Source organism: Mytilus galloprovincialis, chromosome 12 (genome assembly GCF_965363235.1).
Source record: "Mytilus galloprovincialis chromosome 12, xbMytGall1.hap1.1, whole genome shotgun sequence".
NCBI classification, from domain to species: Eukaryota; Metazoa; Mollusca; class Bivalvia; order Mytilida; family Mytilidae; genus Mytilus; species Mytilus galloprovincialis.
Genome location: NC_134849.1, coordinates 21,499,235 through 21,524,698, shown reverse-complemented (window position 1 = coordinate 21,524,698; position 25,464 = coordinate 21,499,235). Strand labels below are relative to the sequence as shown.

At 32.3% G+C, this 25,464-nt stretch overlaps 2 protein-coding genes across 2 annotated transcripts; both read right to left on the bottom strand.

The window, feature by feature from the left end:
* Window positions 1–624: 624 nt before the first annotated feature.
* On the bottom strand, window positions 625–7,080 carry LOC143054037 (uncharacterized). Its single transcript, XM_076226888.1, has 4 exons — window positions 6,959–7,080; window positions 4,268–4,333; window positions 2,348–2,459; window positions 625–1,604 (listed from the first exon to the last, which is right to left on the bottom strand). The coding sequence occupies exons 1-4, from the start codon at window positions 7,052–7,054 to the stop codon at window positions 814–816; spliced, it is 1,065 nt and encodes a 354-aa protein (XP_076083003.1). The 5' UTR covers window positions 7,055–7,080; the 3' UTR covers window positions 625–813.
* A 5,724-nt stretch (window positions 7,081–12,804) lies between these two features.
* LOC143055248 (uncharacterized) lies at window positions 12,805–25,314 on the bottom strand. Its single transcript, XM_076228381.1, has 7 exons — window positions 25,119–25,314; window positions 18,942–19,037; window positions 18,384–18,436; window positions 16,651–16,717; window positions 15,863–15,930; window positions 14,577–14,616; window positions 12,805–13,601 (listed from the first exon to the last, which is right to left on the bottom strand). The coding sequence occupies exons 2-7, from the start codon at window positions 19,009–19,011 to the stop codon at window positions 12,805–12,807; spliced, it is 1,095 nt and encodes a 364-aa protein (XP_076084496.1). The 5' UTR covers window positions 19,012–19,037; window positions 25,119–25,314.
* Window positions 25,315–25,464: the final 150 nt, after the last annotated feature.

The window sequence follows — 25,464 nt, the reverse complement described above, 5'->3', positions numbered from 1 at the left end:
AAAACAATACACCAATTATTAAATCAATATCTTTAAGCAAGATGAAAAAAGTACAGAAAACTGAATATTTGAGAGAATTTTTTAAGTCCAAGGCCCATAACTCTGCACAAAATAATCAGATCAGAACAATATTCGAACTTGATTTGTAACTTGTCAAGATAAAACAATATTACAAATAGCAAACCAATATCTTTAAGCATGAAGAAAAAGTGTGGAAAACTGATTTGTCCAAAAATTTGGAATAATATATGTAGTACTAACATTTCAGCACTAATTGATAACATTGGATTATATATTAGCTTTAACAATATTCTAGAAGACATAGGATACTTTATTTACTTTCCAAGAAGCATTACTTTTCATTAAAATAAAAATAAAGCACAGAAATACCATCAACAAAATCTCAATGAAGTTGGAGAAAAATAGGACGATTTTTTTTTGTCAGACGATGTTTAACAAGTGAGTTAAACCAGTTTCAAAATTTGAAAAGCAAAAACAACAGAGTCTCCCACCTAAAACAGCAAAATGTTTTGTTACAAAATATAAAGAATCCAACCTATTCAAATGGTTTGTCCCAACTAATAAAATCATGAAAAGTTGGACTTATTTGAATTAATGCTGATGAAATATTATTAATTTAATTGTAAAAAAACCCTGCAAATAACAAACATAATAGTTTTGATTTAATCACTCCCTAATAAATAATTCATGGGGATATCTTCCCCTTCAGAGAATTGAAAAATTGACATCAATAATGTTATAATTGCATCAGACCCTAAAAACAAGTCCCATAGCTAAACTATGAATGTGTCATCACTTTTTTCTATATACATGATTTATTTGAGTCACATGAATTCCTTTCGGCACATTCAATGAACCGTTCAGCACCTCCTGAGTATGAAAACTCCCAATAGGAGCACCTCTAGTTCTAACATCATTCAAATTCAAGGGAACATCATCTGGTTCATCTAAATCAAATGAATGCTTTTCTTTATGAGAATTGTATGGTTTGGTGGAAGCTTTAAAGTGTTTCTGATGATGTTGTTCAACTGGTTTTTGTTGATATGAACCAACATTTTCTGGTCCCTTATAGTCCTTTGAGTAGAAGTATCTAGTGCTTTGACCTTTAGAACTAGGTTCATGACCTTGAGATGTAGCTCCATAATTTCTGCTTGTAGAAGAATCCACACCAGTGGAATGACCACTTGCAAAGTTTTCTTTGTTAGATTTGGAATAATTATTTTTTGACCTTGGCTCTTGAGGTTGACTTGACTTATAATAAGATGCAGGGTCAAACATTGTGGATGACATATCTTTGTAATAAGTCTTTTTCATGTTTTCCATTGGAGTTTTGGCAAATGGACTTTTGCCTATATCATCGTACCACGAAGTGTTATCATGACCTTTTGAACTTTGACCTTCATCAGTAAGATTATCATAGTTAGAGTTTGTATCATCTTGTGAAAATGTGTCATCGTCTATGTTGTTCACTTCCATTTTGCTCATCTCCATGGCAACTCGAATCATTTCTTCTTCATCCTGGTGTGACTGTGGAGCAAGGTGATCAAATAGGTGAATGTTGTCGTCTGCATGCTTCCTTTTTTCTATAAAAAGAATTAACGAATCAATGTACAGTAAATCAAGGTCAAGTTAAGGTGAGCATACTGCATGTACTGTAAATTCAGAAATAATACATGTAATAGCAAAAAATGTGACAGGGTTGATATTGCAATAATTAAAACTCGCATTTCAGATTTTTTTTATAAGAATGAAGCGGAACTTTTTCCAGTATCACAAAATTAAAACTGCATTTTGATCTACAAGGACAAAATCACAATAATAAATGCACACAATAATTTCTGAGTTTACAGTATTCGATTTTATCCCTTCACTCAATAATGTTCCTCATGCTAATATGAGGCAGGGAGGTGTTTCCTGTGAGAGAGTACAAAGTATGTTTAACTATAATCACACACTCCATGAATAACTGGTACTTCCTTTTTTGCAGATATTGTTTTGCCTATAATGTTTCTTGCTTTAAGCTTCTATCTATCTTTTATAGTAGTTTTTGCTAAATTCAACAAATATGAAGATAACACTATCTTAGTGAAATAGGTATATGAAAGTGTAAATAATTTCAACATATGTAATTATCATAAAGACTACCCACTCAACTTGAATCTTTATTTACTAGGATTGTCAAGTTACCTACAAAAGGTCGATGGTTTTCTCTGGACACACCGGCTTCCTCCACCCATAGAAACTGACAGCCATGAAATACCCCAAAAGTCTTGCTTAAAAGTGGCTTTAAAACGCCAAAAAATAAAATAATAATTATAAAGACTACCTTCTGTGTTTGTAGCAGATGAATTGGAGGATGTCTCATCATCATCTTCAACTTCGTGTGGAACTGGTTTTCCAGACATTTTAACATTTCCACTGCTTGTCTCCGCCATTTCCTGTAATTCATGAGATAATGAATACTTTATTTATATCAAGATTTGATGATCTAAGAGTATAAGATAAAGAAAAGAAAGCTTCATATTGCCATTTGCCACTAGAATCAAAAGAGTTAATTTAAATTAGACCTGATTTACTGGATGAACTACAAATTATAAGCTAAATGGTATTTAAACCCCCTTTTCTCATGTTTTCTAAGCACATCAGTTAATTACCTTTGATTCCCTATGTTAACATAACCAATTCTTTGAGAAAATTGTGAAACTTCAATTTACAAAGCTTGATTCCTGTTTCCTTTTTATGGGGGAGCAAAAGTTGACATCTTGGCAAAGAAAACCAACCAACTGTCTAAACAGGTTGGTTTTTTTTTTAAATCAAAGAGATCTAGTCTTGAGGTGTTTTTTTTTTTTATTCTTTTTTTTGGTTGTTGCTGTACAGAGTATAAGGGAGGTAACTACTAACACAAATTGACATAGATTTGACAGAAAGTACAAAAATTGGTTTACTGATACAATAATATAAAGTAAGTTCCCTATTGGAATTTTTATAACAAAAAATAAAATGACATTTGTATTTTTTCAAAGTTAAACAAGTGTTTTACAATATAAATTGAGGATATGTGTTATTTTCATGGTTCTTATTTCAGTGTACATATTTTATAAAATTCTAAGTTATTAACCAAGATACAAACTCTAAAAAGAAATATTCAATGACTTACAGAAAGGAAGAAGGTTTTTATAACATTTATAATATGAGATAAACACATCAACAACAAAAAGAAATATTCAATGTCTAATAAAATAAAAATTGGATTTCTTCTTCAAATTAAAACTAGAGGCTCTCAAAAGCCTGTCTCGCTCACCTGATTCTACTTGGGTTTTTGAAATCATATACAAAAAGGTAACATTTGGATACAAAGTTACAACACTTGGCCAGCACCTCATTAAGAAAGGAACATTTATGCTACGTTTGGTTTCATTCAATTCAGTGATTCTCTAAAAGAAGTCATTTGTATGCATTTCCCATAGGGTCCTATGTTAAACTAAGTCCCCTGCTGGTGGCCATCTTGGATGATGGATCAGCAACAAAGTAACAACACTTTGTCAACACCTCATAAGGAACAGTCATGCCATGTTTGGTTGCATTCCATTCAGTTTTCTCTAAAAGAAGTCATTTGTATGCATTTCCCTTAGGGTCCTATGTTAAACTAAGTCCATCGCTGGCGGCCATCTTGGATGCTGGATCCGCTACAAAGTAACAACACATGGTCAGCACCTCATAAAGAACATTCATGCCATTTTTGGTTTCATTCCATTCAGTGGTTCTCTAAAAGAAGTCAGTTGTATGCATTTCCCATAGGGTCCTATGTTAAACTAAGTCCCCGCTGACGGCCATCCTGGATTATGGATCAGCTACAAAGTAACAACACTTTGTCAACACCTCATAAGGAACATTCATGTCATATTTGGTTGCATTCCATTCAGTGTTTCTCTAAAAGAAGTCAGTTGTATGCATTTCCCATAGGGTCCTATGTTAAACTAAGTCCCCGCTGACGGCCATCTTGAATGATGGATCGGCTACAAAGTAACAACACTTGGTCAGCACCTCATAAGAAACATTCATGCCATGTTTGGTTATATTCCATTCAGTGGTTCTCTAGAAGAAGTTCAAAATGTAAAAAGTTAACGCCGACGGACGACGGACGCCAAGTGATGAGAAAAGCACACTTGGCCTTGTTGGCCAGGTGAGCTAAAAAATGTTGCTCAATTTGACTCTTTCTTAAAAGCTACTTTAAATTGTATTTTACCTTCTCCAGTCTTTCCCTTTCTCTCTTCAGTTTTCTTCTTTGTTTCTTGTTCAATTTCAATGGTACCTGCAACAGAGAATTTACTTGTATCATGCCAATATTATACATGTGGAATTTTTGTCTTCTTTTAAATTTGAACTAACTAATAAAAAGTTGAATATTTTTATTGTTCTTTCTCCCTTTAAATATTATTGGGTTGTATTGCAATGACTTGTTACTGAGACATGCATGTACGGCTTATACAAATATTCTTTCAGGTTTTTTTTTCTTACTGTTTTATTTCCTTAGTTCCTGTTAGCTGAGTAACACTAAAGTCAGGATATTATCATTTAATGTTATACAAATTTATACAATGTGCACAATATAATATAGTTTTTAATGTCAAATATATATATGCTACCCAATAACGAGTTGATTTTCACACAATTAATAACATCATACATGTGTTAGACTAACTTGCTAAAACAAGTAGTAGTGAACTCTTTAACTGATTTCAATATCATACAAGGTTGTCATAGATACTGCATAGGATACAATACCAGGGTTGTGTTCAACATTGTAGCAGCCAGTATAGGGGCAATGTCTAAGATATCTATCTATGTTGAACAATATATTACTTAGCTAAACTATCCAAATAACGTCATAGTAATAATCTTCCTGATGCCATTTTGGAATCCCTAGATAGCATGACCTTTTTGGGCTATCTAGATTTATTTATCGCACCGTTGTGATTGGTTTAGCATGGTCACGTGGTGACCCCTATGAATCCCTAGGGGTAAGTAAATTTCATAGGGGTTCATGATGCTTTAATGGTGACGTCATCTATTAATGTTGTTGTGTTTCATTGTTATTTTTTAACAAAATGCAGCAGAAACAAGAATGTGTCCAAAGTACACGGATGCCCCACTGCACTATCCTTTTCCATGTTCCATAGACTGTAAAAATTGGGTAATAATCTAATTTGGCATTAAAATTAGAAAGATTATATTATAGGGAACATATGTAATAAGTTTCAAGTTGATTGGACTTCAACTTCATCAAAAACTACCTTGATCAAAAACTTTAACCTGAAACTCCCCCTTTCATTTTCTATGTTCAGTGGACCGTGAAATTGGGGTCAAAAGTCTAATTTGACTTTAAAATTAAAAAGATCATATCATAATTAAGCAACAAGTGTACTAAGTTTCAAGTTGATTGGACTTCAGCTTCATCAAAAACTACCTTGACCAAAAACTTTAACCTGAAACTCCCCCTTTCATTTTCTATGTTCAGTGGACAGGGAAATTGGGGTCAAAAGTCTAATTTGGCATTAAAATTAGAAAGATCATATCATAAGCAACAAGTGTACTAAGTTTGAAGTTGATTGGACTTCAGCTTCATCAAAAACTACCTTGACCATGTTGACCAAAAACTTTAACCTGAAACTCCCTGTTTCATTTTCTATGTTCAGTGGACCGTGAAATTGGGGTCAAAAGTCTAATTTGGCATTAAAATTAGAAAGATAATATCATAAGCAACAAGTGTACGAAGTTTGAAGTTGATTGGACTTCAGCTTCATCAAAAACTACCTTGACCAAAAACTTTAACCTGAAACTCCCCGTTTCATTTTCTATGTTCAGTGGACCGTGAAATTGGGGTCAAAAGTCTAATTTGGCATTAAAATTAGAAAGATCATATCATAAGCAACAAGTGTACTAAGTTTCAAGTTGATTGGACTTCAGCTTCATCAAAAACTACTTTGACCAAAAACTTTAACCTGAAACTCCACCTTTCATTTTCTATGTTCAGTGGACAGTGAAATTGGGGTCAAAAGTCTAATTTGGCATTAAAATTAGAAAGATAATATCATAAGCAACAAGTGTACGAAGTTTGAAGTTGATTGGACTTCAGCTTCATCAAAAACTACCTTGACCAAAAACTTTAACCTGAAACTCCCCGTTTCATTTTCTATGTTCAGTGGACCGTGAAATTGGGGTCAAAAGTCTAATTTGACTTTAAAATTAGAAAGATCATACCATTAGCAACAAGTGTACTAAGTTTCAAGTTGATTGGACTTCAGCTTCATCAAAAACTACCTCAAGACCAAAAACTTTAACCTGAAACTCCCCCTTTCATTTTCTATGTTCAGTGGACCGTGAAATTGGGTTCAAAAGTCTAATTTGACTTTAAAATTAAAAAGATCATATCATAAGCAACAAGTGTACTAAGTTTGAAGTTGATTGGACTTCAGATTCATCAAAAACTACCTTGACCAAAAACTTTAACCTGAAACTCCCCCTTTCATTTTCTATGTTCAGGGGACTGTGAAATTGGGGTCAAAAGTCTAATTTGGCATTTAAATTAGAAAGATCATATCATAAGCAACAAGTGTACTAAGTTTGAAGTTGATTGGACTTCAGATTCATCAAAAACTACCTTGACCAAAAACTTTAACCTGAACGGACGGACAGACGGACGGACAAACGCACGGACGAATGGAGGCACAGACCAGAAAACATAATGCCCCTCTACTTTCGTAGGTGGGTAGGTGGGGCATAAAAAGTCTAGCATGCAATAAATTTGTTATACGGTTAACTACTGATCTTATGGATGTTACTAACCCTCTATGGATCCGTAGGGGGTCAGTAGGGAACCATATAACTTTATGGTTGTCATGGATACTAAATAACATACAGTTTATTATTACAATACCTGACTAGTTTCGATATCATCAATGTTGTCATAGATACTATCATTATCTTCTGACCCTGATTCTACCATCTCTGGCGTGGCATCTCCTGTCTTCATATTGGAAGTGACAGGTTTAGTCTGAATGACTGAAAAAAATAATCAAATGTTGATTTTAAATTAAAATTTCAACACTCAGAATGCACTTAGATTTTGAATTCTTAAATCCTACACTTTTTTATTCGTGGATATAAAAGCAGTTGCATCAAAATTGCTTTAACTTATAAGAACAAACAGACATAATCACGATAATGTGATTTTTTTAACTACTGTTAACACCCCCTGAACTCACATTCAATTTTGAATGAAGGGAAAATACCATAAAACTTGAACAGGCTCATTTAATTCCAGCAAATATAAAAAAGAAGATGTGGTATGATTGTCAATGAAACAACTGACCACAAGAGATCAAAATGACACAGAAATTTAGAACTATAGGTCACCGTACGGCCTTCAACAATGAGCAAAGCCCATACCTCATAGTGAGCTGTAAAAGGAACCAAAAATACAATGTAAAACAATTCAAACGAGAAAACGAACAGCTTTATTTACAATGATTTATATAAAAAATGAACGAATATCAAATATGTAACACATAAACAAACGACAACCACTGTATTACAGGCTCCTGAACCAATCTCATTTCATATTTGATAAACAATGAGTGTTTGAAATTCTAAGAAATTTTTCACGGTTATGATTTTCCTTTGGACATGAAAATGGAGGTGTGACAGACAAACTAATAGAAGTACAAATTAAACAAGAATGTGTCCACAGTACACGAATGCCCCACTCGCACTATCATTTTCTATGTTTAAAGGACTGTGAAATTGGAATAAATTCTCTAATTTGGCATTAAAATTAGAATGATCTTATCAAAGGGAACATGTATACTAAGTTTCAAGTTGATTGGACTTCTACTTTATCAAAAACTACCTTGACCAAAAACTTTAACCTGAAATTTGCACTATCATTTTCTATGTTCAGTGAACCGTAAAATTGGGGTCAAAACTCTAATTTGGCATTTAAATTAGAAAGATCATATCATAGGGCACATGTATACTAAGTTTCAAGTTGATTGGACTTCAACTTCATCAAAAACTACCTTGACCAAAAACTTTAACCTGAAGCCAAAAACTTTAACCTGAAATTTGCACTATCATTTTCTATGTTTAGTGAACCGTAAAATTGGGGTCAAAACTCTAATTTGGCATTTAAATTAGAAAGATCATATCATAGGGCACATGTATACTACGTTTCAAGTTGATTGGACTTCAACTTCATCAAAAACTACCTTGGCCAAAAACTTTAACCTGAAGCCAAAAACTTTAACCTGAAATTTGCACTATCATTTTCTATGTTCAGTGAACCGTAAAATTGGGGTCAAAACTCTAATTTGGCATTTAAATTAGAAAGATCATATCATAGGGCACATGTATACTACGTTTCAAGTTGATTGGACTTCAACTTCATCAAAAACTACCTTGACCAAAAACTTTAACCTGAAGCCAAAAACTTTAACCTGAAATTTGCACTATCATTTTCTATGTTCAGTGAACCGTAAAATTGGGGTCAAAACTCTAATTTGGCATTTAAATTAGAAAGATCATATCATAGGGCACATGTATACTAAGTTTCAAGTTGATTGGACTTCAACTTCATCAATCAAAGCCTTAAAGGCTGTAAAAGCAATTGCTGCCATGTTAATGTTTGGGGACTTTTATTTTTCATCCACATATATACAAGAATTAAACCTGACATGAGTGTTGTCTAGTTAAAAGTAAGAAGGTTTTAACTTTATATAAATAAAAGACTTTAGCAGAAAGTCATTTTTAATATGTTTTATATTTCACAAGGAGACAACACGTTTACCAGGCTAAAGTTGGGGTCAAATATACATGTGCTGAAACATATAACTCAAAAAGAAATCATCATGGATTATCCCCTGGTAGTGTTTGTAACTTCCTTGGCAATAATTTCCTTTATTGATTTAATTTTAACAATTTTCATTATTAATTTATATTTAACCATTAACACAAATGATTAAGTTAAAACATTTCAACTTTCCAGACGCAAATGTTAAAAAACGGGAAAGAAATAAAATATCTTACAAGACATAAACATGTAAAGAATAAATGAGGCCCCTCATGGGGGGGGGGGGGGGTCCTAGTAATCACATAATCACCATTTTTTTGCCAATATAATCACATAATCATTAAATATTTGCTTATCTTTAGTAATCAAATAATCATAAACTAAAAAAACAGTCCTAGGTAATCAAATAATCATGAAATATTTGGCTTAATAATCAAATAATCATTAAAAAAAACGGCCAAGTAATCACATAATCAAAAACCCCATGAGGGCCCTCATAAATGTATATTTCAGCTTAATAAAAATATTTTCATAATGTTACTTTGTCATCATTTTTAAAACTAAGTTCCAAAAATTATTGCTCAGTTGATATGTGTCCTTCTGATGCGGTACGAGCACATGCACTTGTTTCTATCCATAGGAAGGTCGATTATCCATATAAATAGTTTTATATGGATAGTCGACCTGTTTCTATCCATAGGAAGGTCGATTATCCATATAAATAGTTTTATATGGATAGTCGACCTTCCTATGGATAGAAACAAGTGCATGTGGGTACGAGATAACTACAATTCTCATGCAATCCCGAAAAGGGGGGTCATCACAGACAAACATGACATTAAATCGTTATCACTGAACTAGTATATATCTTGTATAGGGGCCAGCTGAAGGACGCCTCCGGGTGCGGAAATTTTTCGCTGCATTGAAGACCTGTTGGTGACCTTAATTCTTCTTCTACTTCTTCTACCATATAGTGACCGCCTTCAACAAATTGAAGATTATGTCACAGGAGGAAACTTACAAGACATAGATTGGAAAAATGTACAAGTTTTAAAAAAAATATGAAAAATTAAAAATATAAAATGTTTTGTATAATAAAGTAAGATGTTGTAATTAATATTGATGCTTTGAGATTGAAGATTTGAAAGAGTCTACTGAAGTGCAATTTACAATGTTATCTGGTAGTTTGTTCCAGTTGGTAATAGTTCTTGGAAAATATGATTCTTTTCTGTACTGTGTTTTGCAGGATGGAATTTGGAAGCTGTTCGAATTAGAATGTCTTGTTTGTCTTTTTTGAGGAATTAATTTATTATTTTTAGGAATTGCAACCTTTTCGTGTTCAATTTTGTAAAGCATTACCAATCTGGAGTCTTTTCTTCTGTCAGAGAGACTGCGCCATTCAAGATGTTGTAACATGTTACCAACGCTTGAGGTGTTTCTGTATTTGTTGGTAACAAAACGTGCAGCCCTCCTTTGAACTTTTTCAATGCTATCTATGTCTTGTTGTAAGTATGGATCCCAAACAGAGCAAGCATACTCTAGTGATGGTCTTACTAGGGACTTATATGCTTGCTCTTTAATGGATGTTGAACTTATGTTCAGGTTCCTCCTTAGAAAGCCTAGTGTGCTATTAGCTTTCTTGCATATGTTGTTAATATGCACAAAATCCATTTAAGGTTGGAACTGATGGTGACCCCCAGATATTTTGCTATTGTTACATGTTCTAATGAATGATTGTGTAATGTGTAGTTAAATGTGATTGGTTTTTTTATTTCTGGTGACTGAAATTACATTACACTTATCTGGGTGGAATGCCATTTTCCAAGTAGTTTCCCACGATGCCAGTTTGTCTAGATCTTTTTGTAATGTTAATGCATCGGAGTTTGATTTTATTGCCAAATAAACTATTGTGTCGTCTGCAAATAAACGTACTGTAGATGTTAGACCAGTTGGAATGTCATTTATATAGTACAAGAAGAGACTTGGTCCAAGAACTGACCCCGGTGGAACCCCTGACTCAACTGCAACATACTCAGATTTTTCCCCCTCTAGAACTACTGCCTGTTTGCGATTGCTAAGAAAATTTTGTATCCAGTAATTTAATTCCCCTTGTATCCCGTAATGATGAAGCTTATTAGTTAAAAAAGAATGTGAAACGTTATCGAATGCTTTAGAAAAATCCATGACCAAAATATCTCTTTGTTTACCGTTTTCCATGTTTCGTGAGACATCGTCTATAAATTCTAGTAGTTGTGTTTCGCAGGATCGACCTCTGCGAAATCCATGCTGAAGGGGATATAAAATGTTGTGATTATCTGCTGTTGTATGTTTTTCTATGGTCGGGTTGTTGTCTCTTTGACAAATTCCCCATTTCCATTCTCAATTTTATTATACGAACAAGAAAAAACAGCTCTACGTTGCTTTGATATTTATCAATTTTCAGGAAACATTGCGAAAAATGATCTTTAATATTACAAAAACATGTGAAATAAAATTGCTAACACGGTGGACCGTCGAGTGTCAACAAACGTAGTAGACTTGTTCACTGAAAAGACGAGGATAATGGTTTCATCTAACATTTGTTATGCAAACCCAGTTTTGATCATAATTTTTAAAAAGACGTACTTTTTTTCAATCTATGTATTAATAAACTAGAAAATTCCAAATTGTAAATATCTCTTCATCTGGACCGACTTGGCATCTACTACGTTTGGACGGGTCCATTTCATTAGTAAGGTGATCGATAAATATTACGGAGTTTTGACAGAAAAGGAAAACCAACTTATTGTTATGTGTTTTCAACACGGGTTTCGTTCCGCTAAATTATTTGCGCAAATAAAGTTTGTCTATTTTTAGATTACAGGTAATAGTTTGACACTACGCATTAACCTGTGTAGTGATTTTGATTTTACGATAAATGTATGAATGAACGATAATTTTATGAATGAACAAGAGCACCTGACCTCTTAAAGAAACACAAATTAAACATAAAAAACCGTATTTATTAGGAGATAATTCAGTTAAATTTTCAATACTAAATCAACAACTGAAATGAATCCATATTTTGTTGAAACATCGTACGAACGGCGGAAAACGGAATCTCATTTATAAAAATGTACTTTTTTTCACTCGGACTTCTATGTTATTTGATAGTCAAACGGTTGACCCTTTAAATACAAAAACACATCTACAAGAACATATTCTGAAACTTCTTAAATCCACTACCTTTTTTTTAAAGTTTCAAGCTATGTATTGCATTGGAAAACATACATAGGTGTTAAAGAATGACTGACCAGGAGCCTGTTTAACAAAATACTATGGCTTGATCTGGGCGGAGTCTCTGATCTGGGTCACAAAGATGGCCATACGCGACGGCATAAAAGCAATTGCTTTAAAAACTACCTTGACCAAAAACTTTAACCTGAAGCCAAAAACTTTAACCCAAAAACTTTAACCTGAAATTTGCACTATCATTTTCTATGTTCAGTGAACCGTAAAATTGGGGTCAAAACTCTAATTTGGCATTTAAATTAGAAAGATCATATCATAGGGCACATGTATACTACGTTTCAAGTTGATTGGACTTCAACTTCATCCAAAAACTACCTCGACCAAAAACTTTAACCTGAAGCGGGACAGACGGACGAACGAACGGACGAACGAACGGACGAACGAACAGACGAACGGACGCACAGACCATAAAACATAATGCCCCTAAATGGGGCATAATAAAATATAACCATGATAACAGGAAATCCCTATTAATCATGGTTGTTATTGCCATGGTTACAGTAACATATGTAGCTTACTTGTAGGTGATAGTTAAAGCTGCATTACTAAATCTTTAACATGTTTAAGTTTCAGCAATGATATTGCCCATAATTATAGTCACATGTTATACTTCTGTATTACAAAAATGTATTAGTAAGCCAAGTTTAAGATTGGAGGTCAATATCCATTATTACTATCATCTTACCTGGTTTATTTGCTTTCTTTTGCTTCTTTCTTTCTTTCCTGGAAGTGATCACAGTCTGAGGTTTAGTTTTAGATTTTCCTTCTTTACTGTTATTATTTTGTGTAGAAGTAGAATGAACCTTAGAGGTACCAGAACTTTGGTTACCAGTAGAAAATTGATCATTAAAATTTCCTGAGCCATAAGATGTTCTATTTGGAGTATTTGTGGAGGAATTTTGGGAATTCGATGATCTCCTGTGATGAAAATCACTTGTGTCTGAGGAATTCTGGGAATTTGATGATCTCCTGTGATGAAAATCACTTGTGTCAGAAGGATTCTGGGTAGTTGGTGGTCTCCTGTGATGAAAATCACTTGCGTCAGATGATCTCCTTGGGTTAAACTTAGATGATGTTTTGTGTACATTATCTGATGTAGGATGATGTATATGACTATTATCTGAGTGGAATTGACTCTGTCTATTGTTGAAATGTGCTGATCTAGACAGAAAAGGATCCTGATGTTGTTGCTGTCTCCGGGTGGTCCTCCTTCTTCTAGAATGTCCCTTATTTCCCGTTTTTATCACAGTTATTCTTCCATTTTGCATAATGACTATTTCTTCTCCATCGTCACTATCATCGTAATCGTCAAAGCCACCATGCATACCACTGAATGGGTCCATAAAGAATTGCTGGAAAGGACTCTGGTGGAAAGGACTGGAAAAGGGATGACCAAAAAGTCCGCCAAATGGTGAAGGTGAAGGTCTGGCTACTCCAAAGTCTGTAATATAAACAAAAATATTTTAAAAAGTATCATTAACAAGACCACTACCAGGTCTGGACCTGTGTCCCTGCATGCAATTATTTAACATGATTTAGGATACATGTTTTCTGAAGTATAACTAAAATTATAGAAGCTAATAAATGTTTGATGAAAATTTTCCTTGTACAATAAATGTTGTAAAATTTCTAATTATCAGCTAACTGGTTGTATGGAGAATGTAAAAAAAAATAGCCTAATGGCTACCACTTCACATTATCAAGCCAAATATTAAATCATTCTTATAAAGCAAAGAAAATGTACACAACAGTTTTCCACCTTTTTATTTTCTATGACAGATAGACAAACTGACAGACAGAGTTGTGCAGTTAAGAGACCAGCTATTGTAAATTGTAACAAAAATGTATCGATAGATGAAGGCAAGTCTTTTACAGGAACATTTTAATCCTTAATTTTTCATTGAATATCATATCGTTTTTGATTTGTTCTATGATTATCAGATTTTATATCTACAAGTTTTGACTTTAAAATGTTAAAGTTTGAAATAATCTTGTTTACTTGTAGTGTACATTTATTTCCAAATTAAATGATCAATAAACATGACAAAATATTTTTAAAGCAATGCTGCACACTTTCAAATATTAACTTGCATCAGAAATCTGACTTCAAACTATCATTCATATACTATACTTAAATTCAAGTATGACATTGGCTTTTTTTAAAACTGTTTCATTTCAAGTGTTACTGATGAGTCTCTTGTCTAGAGCACAAGGTTTTAATCCTTGTATCTATGATGATTTATAAAAAAAAGATAACATCTTTGAAACAGCCAAAAAGATCTTGTAAATAAGTGGGATAAGGAAAATACAAATACTGCATTGTACTGGTCAGGAACATATTACAACTTGGAAATTCTAGACATAATGAAAAAAAATGTCCCTTATATAACACTTCTAACATTAACTTTATACTCACCGCCCATCATCCATGGAAACAATCTTGTCAAAATATTAATCTATAAATAGAAATGATGTAATACAGTCATAACTTTACATTGCTTAGATATCAAATGCATCAGACACATGAATAACTACAGCTGGTCAATTTTACTACATAATTGTGATTTATATATTTTCATGGATTGAAGAGGTTTTTTTTATTTTAGTCGATACCTGATTTTGTGGTTTTGCCGAAGTTTGCATTTAATGCTATGAATTTTTTTTAACTTCATTAAACAGTTCAATTGGTTCATCTAAACCTAGAAAATCAATGAAAATTGGTAGCCTACTATTTAATGAATGGCAATAATTTATTTTGAATTTATTGAACCCTAAAACTAATTTTTGACTCTTCACATTGAAAAATCCTCGAAGCTGATTATGTAAAATGTCAAGTCAAAAATTAATTTTATGGGTCAATAAATTCAAAATAAATTATTGCCACTCATTATAAAAAAATTTCTATCAAAAATAAGGCTCAAAGAACTTTTTATATTATTTATATTAACAATAACAACGTACACACATGTTGGCATATGACTACACAACGTCAGAGTGGGCATGTCGCCATAAAAATTGACAACATTGAAAATAAAACTAATACTTTTAACCAATCAGAAGACAGTAAATACATCAAATTTATTTATTACAAAATGTAACAATGAATCCTAAGTCACTTACAAGTATCAAATACACTTTTAACTGTGTACATGATTGTTTAATGGAATCTTAGTCATTGAAACTTCAATCTATCTGAGTGTGTTGCATTTCCATCACAATGGCCACTAAAATGTCAATCTTCACTGATCATACTGCTATCGATATAATTATTAGCCTTCCAATAATCTAACTGTGTGTATGTGTGTGGCTATTGATACTAATAACAATACAATATGTTCCAAGCTACTGTGGAATCATTTATCTTGTGGAGTGGGTTTCATTGGGGTCTAAGTGTGACGCGGGATTGCCGATTTTTTGTAAGCGTGACACGTGAAAGTCAAATTATTGTGCCGTGAAAACGGGAAATGAAGTTTAGTGGGACATGAGAAATTACAAAAAAATGAGAATTGCTTACATACATAGTGTAAGCAGGATACGTGAATCTGACAAAACAGTAAGCGGGATCCGGGATCGGAACCCCCCAATGAGACCCCTGTGGATTGAGTAAACATTGAATTTTGGTAGATACATGATTTGGTGGATTTGACTATTCTGAATACAGGGCTAGGAGGTCCAGTATATCATTATACATGTATAACTTACTGGGACATCATGTCCACCAGCTTGGCCAGTAAATTGTCCATCTTCTTGAAATCCAACAGCACTTGGTCCTGAATATCACATAAAGCATAGAATTTACACCAAAACTTTATAAAAATTATATGATATAGCAGTAATATATTTCTCTATTGATTTCACTTGACTGTGCATGACTTAAATTGCTTTGTTCACTTAAAAATGGTTAATATTTTTTTTTATAAATTATGTATTATTAGTAATCATTTCAGAGGAGTTACCAAAAGTTTGATTTTGAGTGCAAAACATTTCATATAGTATAACAAATTTTGAGAGTCTCCTGATAAATCTAATATATCAAGAAGATTGGTTTCAGTTTTTTCCATCAATTCAATTGACACCAACAGACAATTCAAATCTTTTGTAATCATGGAAAAATTACGAGTTTTGAAATTGGAAAATTTGACATTGATTAAAATCAATATTCACATTCAAAGCAAATGGTCAATTATCTTTCATATACTTTATACCAATTCAATCAATTAAGAAAATATCTCTTATTAGCAGGAATCTATAGTCAATGATAATTCTGCTGAAGTTACTATTTACTGATGAATAATAGGCCGTTATAAAACAAACAATTTCAAATGAAAAATAGAATTCCTAAAGTTTGTTTACTTCTTATAAATTATATATACCTAGGTTACAAGGCGATTGATTGATTGATTGATTGTACCTATATTGGCTGTATTAATCAAATTTAAATTAAAAACATCAAAGGTTTTCATTAACTTCTGCCAGTTTTAATAACTTACCCTCAATAAGGTATTTGTGAGCATATCCTATCTCCTGAAACTTTTCTTTGGCATCCTCACTTTGATTCTGGCAATACAAGACAAATAAAATTTAGCACAAGAAAATCTTTATATGCCTATCCCAAGCTAGAAGACATGGAAGTTAGAAGTTGAATGGTTGTCGTAGGTTGCTTTCTGAAATTTTTGTATTTTGTATGGTTGTCGTAGGTCACGTAGGTTGCTTTCTGTAATTTTTGTATTTTGTAAACTGTTGGATTAAATCAGGCCATGAATTTCAATAACTTTTTAATTTTTTTCAAGGTAACTAAAGACATAGCATGCCCATTGCCAAAGATGGGCATAAGGGTTTATATACAGGTTCTGGCTACTCCTAAAAGGGAAAGCAGTGGTCTTGAAATCTGATTGACAACCTGATTTTTGATTTTGATAAATTTAAAAGTCTTCTCAAAATGTCTGACAAAACTTAAAGACAAGTGTTCACAATTTTCCAATGCCAATTCCACATTTGTCAGGCTCATATTTTTTCCTATATCTGACATTTATTTTGATGAAAATTTGAGAATAGGCTATTTTTACCGGCTTAAATCAAATATGTAATAAAAAAATATACCTTCATGTGCTATTTTTTGAGTAAAATGAGGTTGAAATTTCATGATACATATACAGCAAAAAATGATGTTTTTTTCTATGTTCATGAACATTTGCTAAGTGTTAGTTATTTCTAAACAAAAAATCTGATAAATTTATAAAATATTTATGTAAAGGAGAAATTATAGATAATTTAACATGTTTAACAAAAAAACAGCTTAAGTTTATCTTTTAAAACAAAAAAGTAAGCATTTCTTTTGGAAAGAAAAATACGTCTTTTTTTGCTGTATATGTATCAAATTTAAAAATATTGCACAGTGATATTGTTGTCTTTTTTCAAAACTACCTCTACCGTTTTTTATTGGGAAAAATGAAAAATGCATATTTTTTATTGAAATTGGGAAATTTGTATTTTTTATTTTAACACATCTCCAATTTTTTGCTGACCTTTGCTGTCTTTTTTGCACTGTTTTTCATGTATATTTTGGTTGTCAGACATTTTCAACCTGAAAGGTACTTTTCAGAGGGGGGAAAGAAATCAAAACAATGATGGTACTTATTATGCATTGAAAACCACATGTGTTACAAACACCATGATGATTCTGATCAGAAAACTGGATCTAAAAAGTGCTTTCTAATATATAAAATGATAACATGACATCATGCATGAATACGAAATTTACAAACATTACTTCTAATGCCATCACTGTTTTGGGAAATGTAAAACTTTTTGGGAGGAACTTTAATCCATTTTTTTTAGTAATTGGGAAATTTCTCTAGGGGAATTTCGGCTGTAATTTGAGGCAAACAATATCACTGTTGCATTATTGACTTTTTCATTAAAATTGGTACAAATAATCTTCATACTTAATCAGATCGAATGTCATTTAAAAAAAGAGGGGTTCATAAACTCGTTTAAAGTTAATTCAGTCTGAATGTTAAAAATCAGTAGAAAAATGCATCTTTACCCTATATGTCACAGTTTGACATCGCAAAAATAACAATTTACATTAGCAATGTCATTACCTCACCTGTAACTGTATCGTATGCCCCTTCATTGTATCAATTTTTGAGAACACTGGACAGGCTGCATAATCCACATGACATGTAGAATATTTTAGGATCTACTCTTTAGATAAACATACCTTATCAGGGTGAAATATCAATGCCATACGCCTGTAAGCTTTCTTGATGTCATCTGAAAATAAATACATTGAAAATGGAATCTATAAATTAATAAAGGACCATAAATCCTAAACAGCAATATGAAAATCTTATGAAATCAAACACAAATATTGATCTAGTATTGATATGAAGCATGACTATAAAATAGCTTCTCTGTACCTTGGATTTTGTGCTTGCAGGGATTTTCCAGAATATTTGCCTTGTTCGGGTTAAAACTGTTTTTTTGTTTGATACTTTTTCTCTGTTAAGCCCTTAAATAACAAATTTTACTTGAATTATGAAAGTGTTTTCAACAAATTTTATGATGTTTTATATAATCAAAGATCCAAGTTTGACATATTCAAGATGCTTTATTTTCAAGATAATTTTTAAAAATGTAAAACATTACAGTTTCTTTTTCATACTTTAATTCCAAGTTCTTTTTAGGTGTGATGAGTCCTTTTTTGACAATACGCCTGTTTGGGGTACATAATTTTTAGCCTGGCATCTACAATGACATGTATGATAAATCTATTTACCATCTGTAGCATCTTCTTGCACTCCTAAAACTTCCAAACATCTTCTTCTTTCTCTTGCTCTACTACTCATTTCGGTTAATTATAGATCTGATTTATCTGAAAAAATAAGTCAGATTTTACATACATTTAAAATATTTGTAATAAGAGTTAACAGTATATGAATCAATTGCGCTTTATTGATAGAAATCTTTCCTGAGTTCAATAAATGAGTTGATATTTTTTGAGCAAATCTAAATCAGTGGCAGATCTAGAAATTTACTTGAGTTTGGACCCATGGACTGCCTAAGAGTGGGTTCCATCTTTGTTAGACAAGCTTAAGGGTTCCATTGGATGGATAATAACCCTTAGCTTTGAAAGATGTGCAAGTTGTTATATGATATAACAAAGATGTCACAGCAGGAAGAAATGATATGCCCTGTCCCCCCCCCCCCCCCATCCCCTCCACAATCATTGGACATGTTGGAGATCTAGACAACAGCCATTCATCTAAACCTCGGGAACAGGTTTGAGCCATTGTCACCTTGACATTAATTGGACAAGTCTAACAAATTCAATGAAATTGACTAATTATATTGACAGTTACGTGATCTCTAATATTAATACTGAGATGCCAAAATTAATAAGTAGCTGTCAATAAACCCCATGGTGGCAGCATAGATAAATGCCTCACGAGTGTGTTATCAAATGGGGAAGTAGTCTCCAATTACGATAGAAAAATTTAAAAAAGAAATAAACCAAAAATTTTCAGGAAAAATTCCCTAAATTTTCATTCTACTTATCAGTCAGACCAGGTTGAAATAGAACAAAAGAATCAAAGCTCTTTGTTAGAGGAGGCGATAAATGCTTACTGTAATGTTTACTATAGTGACAAAAATTTTTAAAGTTAATAGAAATAAACAAAATTACAATTTTCTTCTCAATTATGAAGTGTTTTATTTTGAAAACACCATTTGCATAAGTTTTCAATTTATTTAGTACATAGTTAAGCAGAACAATTAGATATCAAGTCAACGACATGGGTATCTTTCAAGTTGGATGTAGAAAATGCATAACCTCCTATTTTAAAAAAAAATTTACCACGGACAGAAAACATATCAATCTATTAGTTCAGTAATTTTCGTGTCTGCCCTTCCATTATGTGACTCAAGAAAAAATTCCAAAAAATGGGTAACAATTGTATCAAAAAGAGAAAATCGAGTGCACCTTTTTATGTTCGGGCGTGTTTGAGTTGAATATTTTGTCTTGATATCGTACAAAGCAAGAATATTTCATACATCGTCTCGCTTCAGATTCTATCATTTTTATATATCAAAGCTACAGGTTGACTTTATAACATAAAAAAATCACAGTACTAAAAGATGAAATATATGGGTCAAGTGAAATACCTATCTAATGAATCACAAAAACAGAGTAGGTGTGTTCGAATAGCTATTTTTTTACTGAAAGTACTTGACGACAGCTGTCTTTCAAGTTGGATGATGAAAATGCATATCTTCGAAAAATTATATTTTTTTTTGTGTGAAAACTAGGGTTTATAGTCTTCAACCACTAAAAAAATCTAGTCTGCCCTTCCAGGAAATATTTAATTAGAATTTTTTTAAATGTTTATGAATTTTCGAAAATTCCACCTGACAACCGATCAGACGGTCCGAGACCACAATTGTCGTCCCTTGATTTTCGTTGTTCACGAATATAGTCCCTAGTGTTAACAGTGGGCTACTTGCCAATAATTTTTATACCCCTTCCAAATTTATTTCTCCGAGTTTAATGCCTCAAATTGTAAGTAGGGGGGTGAAATTACACTGTAAAAAAATTTGGGTCCAGAATTTTACAGGAAAGTAGTGATTTGGTCTAGCTGAAAAAGGTTAAAAATTAGCACTTCGGAAGCTGTCAAAAGATTTCAAGACACCCTAAACACAAAATTGTCCATATTTTGAGTTAGAGGCGATGAAGTTTTCTATAATTTTGATATAATTTGTCCCAAAAGTAGTACAACACACTGTAAAAGTTTCATTGGGAAAGCGCAGGTGGGATTTTTTTTATTTTCATTTATGTTCTAAAAGAAATGCACTACGAATTAATTGTGTTCTCGGACCTAAGAGGTGAAGTCTGTAAATATAGAATCTGTACTTTGGCAACTTCCCTAAATGATTTGGTGGTGTCACTTTGTCAAATAGCATGAAACTAAAGGATTTAAACTTTTATTTTATAGAATTTCTGCAAAAATGACCAACTTTGGCATTTTATGGTCAAAATAGGCATTTCAAGGTTTTTTCAATATTGATGCATACATGGCATCCTGACTTTCTATCTGACAGGTTTTCATGTGTCAATACTTGTGTTTATATGCCTTTATCTAGTACTTTTACTTGTTTATGAACTCAGAATCTACAGAAAAGAAGGATATTTCAGATAATATGTACAAAATGTGTTGTATAAATGACCCTTGTCTAACGCCCTGTTTGGATGAAGTCAAAAGTGGGGTTCTTGGTACATAAAATTTGAAGTCTATAATAAAGACCTCACTAAATTTGTATCAAAAGCACTTTACAATGTCTAATGTACCTGTTCCATTTCACATAATATCTTTCTTTTCTTCTGTAGGATAGCAAGTGGTTTAAATATAAGCCTGTTGAGACTAAAATTGCATTCAAGTTTTTCATTAAAAAGGCAAAAATCTTTGTATCAGACCATACTGTCTGTAAGAAAAGTTAATTGCAAGAGCCTTTTTGTGCTCAGATTTGTTGTATCATGTCACATGAGTATAGAAATGATAAAAAGGGCACAATTTTTTATTTCTTATAGCCTCAATATGCATTTTTTAATGTAAATATGTGGCACGGCTTAAATTGACCCTTATTTTTTTCCAGTCTTGCTTGGCTTAAGACCCTTTTAAAGTAATATGATATGCTATTTGTAACTTTTCTTTCTATCTAAAGTACATTCAATACATATGTAAGGATTATTTATAACCAAAAAGCTTCACAAATTTAAAATTGCTGGAATATATTACATCTTCATGTAAGGCCCCCTTTCATTGAAAAACCTCAAATTTTAGGCCCAGGCTGATATAAATTTGACTTTTGAATAATTATGCTAAGTCTGATAAATCAAATGAGTACTCTATTGCTTTTAGTACATAATAAATGATATATTAGGGCATTTGAAAAGTATTTTTTTGCAACATTTTAATTTTCAAAGCCCAAAATGTTGATAGTTGAAATTTTTCAATTTTAACGTCAAAATTTAACACGCAAAGATGAGTATAGAATTTAACATAGTGTCTATAATATATATCCTATTGTTATGAAACTTTGCAAGCAGTGTTATAATTAATTAAGCTTTGGTCATACCAAGTTTTTTTAAGATTTGTCAACTCTTTCTATCCTATTAGGTCCGAGACCACAATTGTCGTCCCTTGATTTTCGTTGTTCACGAATATAGTCCCTAGTGTTAACAGTGGGCTACTTGCCAATAATTTTTATACCCCTTCCAAATTTATTTCTCCGAGTTTAATGCCTCAAATTGTAAGTAGGGGGGTGAAATTACACTGTAAAAAAATTTGGGTCCAGAATTTTACAGGAAAGTAGTGATTTGGTCTAGCTGAAAAAGGTTAAAAATTAGCACTTCGGAAGCTGTCAAAAGATTTCAAGACACCCTAAACACAAAATTGTCCATATTTTGAGTTAGAGGCGATGAAGTTTTCTATAATTTTGATATAATTTGTCCCAAAAGTAGTACAACACACTGTAAAAGTTTCATTGGGAAAGCGCAGGTGGGATTTTTTTTATTTTCATTTATGTTCTAAAAGAAATGCACTACGAATTAATTGTGTTCTCGGACCAGACAATAGTTTTAAGTTAAATCAATGCAGACAAGATCATTAACTAATGCTCATTAGCTAGTTGATACATTTGTCTTTTAAAATACAACTGACATAAGGATCGTAATGGTGCAATGTGGATAAATTTATCGGTTGCCGAGAGCAAAATTGGCAGCGCGTCATCCCTACAATGGCTTCCATTTCTACGATTGTGAAAATGAACTGGCGTAATGGGGAGATAATTTTGATGAAGTAGAGTCCTGACTGCTTATCATGCTTACATGTATCAGTCAGAGCTCAGACATAAATAAGTCTGAATCTGCTTTTGACTCATAGAGGTCTAAATTTGTAAGTTTTAGGATTTGTCTCCCTTTAATGCAAGATAAAACACTTTAATAAGTCCAATATCATAAATATTGTTTATCAAAAAATAATTGACCAGAATCAAAAAGTTGCAAATATCGACTCATACAAGTCGATAAGTTATCAAAATTGGTAAACTTCAAGACCCACGCATATTTATAAAAAGGTCATGCATCTAAATCAAATAATGACAACATTGAAATACCATGCTTTGTCTTCTAAAGAAAAATATGAATGAGAGTCTAAAAAATCAGAGATAATGTTAATTAACCTTACAATATTGCAACCTCCTGGAACCACACTTAATGAGGTAAAACATCTGTGTTTAGTGAGGATGTTCAATTATATAATTTATAAAGATAGCTCAAGTCCTTGTGAACGCTCAGACAGGTTTTTGCTGTCATAGGTGGTGTACTTTGGGCACCAAGTAAAATTAAATTTTTTCGTCAATATAAATAGACCTAAACAAGTCTGTCATTTTCTGACTTAGATAAGTCTAAAATTGAAATCACATTTTTATAATAAATACATGTTTTGACTTCTTTAAGTCGAAAACAAAAATCGACTTGTTCATGTCTGAGCTTGTCCCCTTCCACAGGTAATGCTTGTAGTGTAGAAATAAGTGAACACAACAGGGGCCCAGTTTACACTTCCGTTGTTTGCCTTGTTCCTAAATCCACATTTCCAAATGTGCTGTGACAGAGCATGTTGTATTAATTTATGATACAAAATCACTACCCCTCGACTTGAAAACATTCAATCCTTATTACTGTTTTTCATCCAGTCAGAGATATAACTCTATAGGGTTATTACAGAAAATAACTTGCGTGTGTTATTACAGATACTTTCATGAGTTGTCTACTCTTTATTTCTTAAATTTTCTAAATCTGTAATAACATATGTTTGTTATTTGTAAAATATTTTAATTTATAATGGATTCTAGGGAACTCTTGAGACTTTGCGCAGAAACTAAATGCATTAAATTAAATTACTTTTGCCCTGTATTAGCTTTCTTTCAGATAAAACATGTAAAAGTCTCGACAATTAATACATTTTTGATTAACCATGATAAATCAATGAGACGAGGCTTTTAAGGGATAAACTTAGCTGTAATAACAAAGCTCAGTTATTAAAGGAATGTAACTTATTATATGAGACACTTGGGAATTACTGGGAAGCTTGCGCAGAACCTCATTACATGCTTTGATCATTATTTCTTACAATAAATTAAAATACATCATGTACATTGTAATTAAGCATGATGTATGTTTGAGCAAATGCTTTGGAGTGATATAGAGAAACTGTGATAACAACCTTTAGTTATTACAGGCATATTTTTTTTGTAATAACATAGGTGTACTATGCAAAATTGGCAAACTATGAACTGTTATATCTTTCTATAGTTAAGTATACATAAGGACAATAGTACCAATAGAACTTGTTTACATTTTAACTAAACTAATGATGTATATTGTCCCTTTGAAACATGTAACATACATGTACATATGTTATCACAGTTCTTTGATTTTTTAGTCTACAATAACAAATGTATGTTATTTTTCTGTATTAACACTATGCCTATAGAGTTATATTCCTGACTGTCATCAGTAACAATGAGAATTAAAACCAAGCTGGTGCGAAAAAATCTACATATGAATTCGCTGGGACTACTTAACTAATAACTACTATTTAAGTAACAATTGTTGGTGTTAAAACCTTTTTGGGAACTGAACCTGTAACCACAACAGAACACCAGGTTTGATATGCAAGGGAAGTTTTAGGAATCCTATTATAAAGATGTCATGTTGTTATATATATATTTTTTAACTTCCTATATAAATTCTATGAACATTTCAATTACATGTAAGTACAACTGTGATTAAAGGCATGTGATGCATTCCTACATAACGAATTTAGAGAAAATCCTCAGCTACTGGGAAATAGTGAAACCGAAAGTAAGTATGAGCATGCGCACTATCTATATAATTTACGAGATTTCTGTTTAGCATACATTTCAGGTAGCTGTCTTTCAAGACTGATAGATTTTAAGAGATCATGAGAGTGGATTTATCGCCAGTCGACTCATTTAAAATATTAACTGAGAGATAGCGTTAAAACATTGTTTTTTCCTCACATCGAGCCACTTCTCTCTCTTCGGCGATGTTTGATTTTTCAGACTACTTTTAGAAACGAATCTAATAAGTCTTTTATGTTTGTAATTTTAATTCTCACTTTGAAATTTTAATATATAGATGACCATTACATTTGAACTTATTGTAAAGGTTCTTCATATTTCAGTCTAATCATCTATTAAAAAAGAAAATTCGTTTTGCAACT

Excerpts from the sequence above, each read along its gene's own strand:
- LOC143055248 (XM_076228381.1), bottom strand. The coding sequence starts at position 19,011 with ATGAGTAGTAGAGCAAGAGAAAGAAGAAGATGTTTGGAAGTTTTAGGA. Across the intron at positions 16,718-18,383 it reads TGATATTTCACCCTGATAAG|AATCAAAGTGAGGATGCCAA; the intron begins GTATGTTTATCT and ends TTGTATTGCCAG. Across the intron at positions 13,602-14,576 it reads GTTTCCATGGATGATGGGCG|ACTTTGGAGTAGCCAGACCT; the intron begins GTGAGTATAAAG and ends TTTATATTACAG.
- LOC143054037 (XM_076226888.1), bottom strand. The coding sequence starts at position 7,054 with ATGAAGACAGGAGATGCCACGCCAGAGATGGTAGAATCAGGGTCAGAA. Across the intron at positions 2,460-4,267 it reads AAAGGGAAAGACTGGAGAAG|GAAATGGCGGAGACAAGCAG; the intron begins GTAAAATACAAT and ends CATGAATTACAG. Across the intron at positions 1,605-2,347 it reads ATCTGCTACAAACACAGAAG|AAAAAAGGAAGCATGCAGAC; the intron begins GTAGTCTTTATA and ends TTCTTTTTATAG.